The sequence below is a fragment of the Amia ocellicauda genome, chromosome 10 (assembly GCF_036373705.1).
Source record: "Amia ocellicauda isolate fAmiCal2 chromosome 10, fAmiCal2.hap1, whole genome shotgun sequence".
NCBI classification, from domain to species: domain Eukaryota; kingdom Metazoa; phylum Chordata; class Actinopteri; order Amiiformes; family Amiidae; genus Amia; species Amia ocellicauda.
The window spans coordinates 23,948,951-23,954,524 of record NC_089859.1 but is presented as its reverse complement, the minus strand read 5'-3'; the positions used below and the strand labels follow the sequence as shown (position 1 = coordinate 23,954,524).

Below are 5,574 nucleotides of genomic sequence, written 5' to 3'. Positions count from 1 at the left end.
AGAAAATATTAATCAAATATGCCGTTGTTGTAGTGGAAAAACGATTGTTTAATTTGTGACCACACCTAGATAGTGGAATATTTAAATTATTATAAATATATATGTCAAATTTGATGCCAAGTCGAGTTAAAAAAGATTCTTAGCGTCTTATTATCATCATGTATCGTGTAACATAATTATGTTTTCATGTTGAAATAAACAAGTCTCGTTCATAACTGCCTCTTATCGGGTTGACTATAAGTAGCCTACTTAATTAGTAAATAATAAGAAGAATGATCAATGAAGCAATATTATAAAATGTAAAATCTTGTGTTGCTTGCTTTACGAACACATGCTACATTATAACAAATGATTTCCTAAACCTTCGATTGAGGTTTTAATTTATGATGCTGTTTATTGCAAAATGATAACAGATTTAAACAATCCTATGACAATAGTTGAATAAACATTGTTCTGAAGCAGAAAATAAGTATTCCAGTACCCAGTGAGTTCAGCATTTTTTCCCTTCCAAAATGAACGACCAAGTCAGGTGCAAGAAATAATATTTCAACAGTGCAAAACGTCCTAAGAAATAATAATAATAATAATAATAATAATAATAATAATAATAATAATAATAATAATAATAATAATAAACAAATACATGTCCAGAGTTTCAGAAATAAATATCGGGCCAACATTTTCATTTATAAATTATAATTCCACAAACAGATGCAATAAACCGCAGAAACAAGGTAGAAAAGAGATGAAAGTATTCTGACTAGAAATAAGACAGGCAGATAGCATTTGGCCTAATTTGCAGACGGTGATTGTCCAAAGGAGTTTTCTGCTCCCCATCACCTAATCCTTTCCCAAGGCGGCTTGTTAACGTTTGGCAGCAAGTCTCTACGCTCACAGTATTATCATTAATTCAACATTCAAAATGCCTTCTTACATATATATCACTTGCTAATTTTATCAGCATCTGCACATTTCTGCTTCGTATACAGGACCTCGGCTTTGGAGGACAAATAATTAGATTCCACAGTCTGTTAACACATTCCCTTGTTAGAGAAAAGAAAGAAGAAGGGAAAAAAAGAAAAGAAAAGTTGATTTTATTATAATCCAGAACTGCTACTTAATGCATGGCAGAAGAAAACTACAAATAATATTAAAACCTTTAACCGTGTTTTCATAATACACCATCCATCATGTCGTTAAGCGGTCAAAAGTCTGGGACTCCTTTTTTTGTGTCCAGTGTTTTCTTCTTAAGACGATAATTCAATTGTAATGTGATTGATGATTTACAGTTTATGCCTCCTCGTATGTATATTAATAACGTGTATTGTCAACAATGCTGTGGTAGACCTATCTGGAGATGTTTTTGTCTCTTGTTATTCAGAAGCAATTGCTCTTCCTTCTTGCAGGTGCAACAAAGTATACAAGCCTGAGAATTACGCATTTTTTTTTATTTCTTTATTCCTCTGGGCAGCATCTGTATGTAACTGCGCTTGTTATTATTTATTTTTTAGTAGTAGTAGTAGTAGTAGTAGTAGTAGTAGTAGTAGTAGTAGTAGTAGTAGTAGTATAATCATGTCATTGTTAGTATTTTCCTAGTAAACGTCCCGTCTTGGCGTTTGCACAGAACTGACCAGTCATACTTCAAAAACCAGGCTACTTCACGCTCAAAGGTAAAATGAAAAAGAAAAGCTCTTTTGAGTTCTATCTGGTCAAAGGTACTTCTTCTCTCTGATCCAGAGAGACCGGGGAGGATTTGCTCAACACAGAAGGCGTAAAGGTCAGAAAGGTGTCAGTCCTACTGGTGGAGGAGCAGGTGAAGTCCGTCCCCGCAGACCGCTGGGACAACCCGTTAGACTGGCCGGCGTGGCAGGCGAGACAGGAACACGGGCTGCCCCCTGCGCTGCCCAGTCCATGCCCGGGGGTGGGGTACAGAGAAGGGTGCCGGAAAGCACAGAGCAGCTCCGGCCTGGGGTACGGGTGAGACAGGACCCTGAACGTGTCCAGGGGTCTCAGGGGGCTGGTGAAAGGAGTCGCCGACGCCGAGCTAGCCCCCACACCCATGTGCGAGTAGTAGGGCAGGGGCAGGTGGGATGGGAAGGGGTAGGGCAGGTTCCCGGTGGCCGCTGCGTGGCTCATCATGTAGGTGTAGAAGGCGGGGTCCGCAGGGTGAGGCCAGGTCATGGCCAGGCGCTGCCGTTTGTCCTTCATCCGTCGGTTCTGGAACCACACCTGGAATAAACAGCGGTTTTAGCTATTAAGCCAATGCTACAGACCTTTATATATCATTTAATATTAAAAATGGTATATGCCTTATCCATTATGAATATTTTGTATAGGCAATACACAGCGTTGTTTCTCGGGTCACAATCATATACATCTTATTTAAGGGACTGATATTAAGTTCAATATTGCATTAACCTTTTTCTCTAGATACATCTCCAATGAACACATCAGCTGTCCTTTATTTCAGTGCCTCGGCCACAACTGGAGCAAAACACACGAATGTTACCATGACTGAAATGAAGGGGGACACACTGGGAACATGCAAACATGTATGTGCAGGAGGCCGACCAGAACCGACGGTGTGAAATGAAAGGAAAGTACACAAAACACGCCCGAATTGTGTGTGTGTAACCCCGCATTGTGTGTCTTATTGTAATGCTCATGAGACGAGGGGAATGGGTGGAGATGTAGGTGATGGTATATTTCTCTCAACACCACTCATTGGATTTGCATTGGTTGATTACTTTATATTTTGGAAAATAGAAAGTCCGCCTTGCCGTATTACCTTTATAGTTGTTTCTGGCAAATTTAAAGCCGCAGCAAGTTCACACCTCCGGGGTCTGGACACATAGTTTTCCCGGTAGAACTCTTTCTCCAGCCGGGCGATTTGCTCCCGAGTGAAGGCCGTCCGGTAGCGCCGCATTTGGTCCGCCCCGCAGGCCAGAGAGCCGTGAGAGCCGCTCACCTTCCCAGCATCGCCGTGGGTCCCTGAGCTGGCGTTGGGAGAGCCGCCAGGCTGACCTGGAGGGACCACAGTACATATTGGAGAGACTATTTCGATAGGAATATTTGGCTTCTTCAGAGTTTTTTTTGTTTTACATTGGCATCTCTGTGTATGATTGATCATTTATAGCTATTTGTCTTCTGTCATTCATGAAAATAAAACTAAAAATAGTGAATACAGCTAGATAAATGTGAATATGTCAGTGTATGGTACGAACATTATATTTTGGGTAAAAGGCGTGAGGCAGATTATAAAGCATCAATCACAACGATAATAATAATAATAATAATAATAATAATAATAATAATAATAATAATAATAATAATAATAATAATACATTATTGCTGTTGTTGTGGATATTATTTTTATTATGATCATTACTATTGTTGTTATTATTATTCATTATAATAATAAGTAAATCATTTAAGTGAAATATTAAGAATAGCAATTACTCAAAACCAATATTGATTATTTACTTGATAAAATTGATTTGATGAAGCACAAGAATAATTTCATTTCAATAACTTCCAAATCCGAACTGTTATTAATGCTTTATATATGGTGAAATTATGGAAATAACTCAGTATTTTATTATATTAAACTCTGAATATAGGTTTATGATTATATATTTAGTACGTGAATTAAACATAATTTATTCTGAATTTTAAACGACTTGGATGTAGATACAGACATTATGTACAATACATACAAAGCGTTTGATAAAACCTATATTACCAGGGTTTAAGCACTGAGGTACAGCTGGCGCATAAAGGAACTTGTTTTTATTCATATACAGAGAATAACATGTCCAGCTTCCTCATTGAACACGTTTAGACGCAACACAATGTCTGCAACCAGGTTATTTTGTGCCTATTTCTACGCTTTTAAAAGTGACAAGGTAATGTGAAGCCACGACCAAGGTGTTAATTTACCTGCTCCGGCTGTTTCTGGTGCTGCTGGCAATAATAATGTTCCCATCATTAAAAAGAGTTTCCGAAACTCGTTAAACCGAATTAGAAATGGTAGATGAAAAACCGGCGATAAAATAAATAAATCAACACATGTATATTACAAAAGACAAGTGGTCAAAAACAAGCGCTGGACAGACAGGGATATATCCACAGCACACATATGCACTAATATGCACCGCTAATATATATATTTCAACTAATATTTAAAGCGCAGCATGGCAAGCTTTTGACATGTGAAAGCAGCATGTTTTCAATAATAACACAGACACCCATGTTCGAGCAGTCCAGTAACATATATTTGGCGATCTCCGCTTTCTAAATACACGTTTAATCTAGCCTGCTTGTGAAATCCACACATGCATTCGCAGATATGTGTTTTTATATTGTTTTTACCTTTGCTGTTGGGATAATCCATGCTTCCAGACGTACAGTCCGGTGTGCAGCTGACATCTATTTCTTCATAGAAATCAGACTCGGTGTCAGAGCTGCTGTGATGCCCTTTGTTGGAGAGCAGGTCCGACTGAGGTCTACCCGGAGGAGACACCAGTCCACCCGGCCTTATATCGCTGCAGACGCCGCTCCTCACCTCCTCCACCTCCTCCTCGTCCCCTCTTTCCCGCGATAAAGGCACAGACCTGGGGCTCAGACAGTTCCTGTGGACCATCTTGTCCTGTGGTTCTTGAACTGGGCTCCCAACTGCTTCTGACAAATTGGACCCTCTCTTGCCAACTAGCGTGCCAAGTTGACCTCCCTCCATGAACATTACCATCTCCTTTCTGTTTTCCATTATGGGTGTGTAGTGTGAACGCCAAGTCTCAAGCAAAACAGGCTTTAAAGAGGAACACACAAGGAGCGAATGGGGGATGTGCTGACCCTGCGATGTGAAGGCTCCTCTGTGCAGCGCCGGCTCTGGGAGGGATCACCATTGCCCTCTTCTTTCTAGCTGTCATCCTTAATGGTGCCGTCGTCATACCAGTAACACTGGTGACGCCACTCATTGATTTTAAGTGGATAAATAGAAACAGCTACTACTGCGGAGATGAAAGGGACTCGGGCTAATGGCTATTGGAAAACACACCAGGTATAAAGTTGGTCTGGAAACTGAAGCTGCGAAGATGGCACAGCAACACAGACAACCGTGTAGAGATCCCCCGAGCTGCGCTACAACAACCCGACTTTTACGCATTTTGCACTCTGCGCTTTACCGTTGAGCCAAGGAGTTTATAGGCGATAAGCATAAACATATCGCATCTGAAGTACCAAGACAATAACTGTGCAATTGTACGCAGCTTTTTGGAAACCGGATTGATAAAACATATTCGAAGCTCTTGTTGCAATTGAAATTAAACCACGTCAGATTTATTTATAGCTAAATATAGCTTTATTTCAGATGTATGTATAGCTAACCAATAATAATAACAATGAAGACGTGCCTTATTATTATGAGTGCACTTATAATAACTATTTTTGAAATAATGTTATATAATTAAACCTATGAAAAAGCAAGACTGTGTGCAGCAGTATTCATAGAAGGAAATTGCATGCAAATGAAGACAATATTGTCATGGGTTAGGATGATTTTCTCGATGCTTTTGT

The 5,574-nt window shown here is 39.6% G+C and overlaps 1 protein-coding gene across 1 annotated transcript; it reads right to left on the bottom strand.

The window, feature by feature from the left end:
• Nucleotides 1-402: 402 nt before the first annotated feature.
• evx1 (even-skipped homeobox 1) lies at nt 403-4,890 on the bottom strand. The gene is made up of 3 exons (XM_066715648.1): nt 4,372-4,890; nt 2,789-3,024; nt 403-2,229 (listed from the first exon to the last, which is right to left on the bottom strand). The coding sequence occupies exons 1-3, from the start codon at nt 4,763-4,765 to the stop codon at nt 1,702-1,704; spliced, it is 1,158 nt and encodes a 385-aa protein (XP_066571745.1). The 5' UTR covers nt 4,766-4,890; the 3' UTR covers nt 403-1,701.
• Between the last annotated feature and the right edge of the window lie 684 nt (nt 4,891-5,574).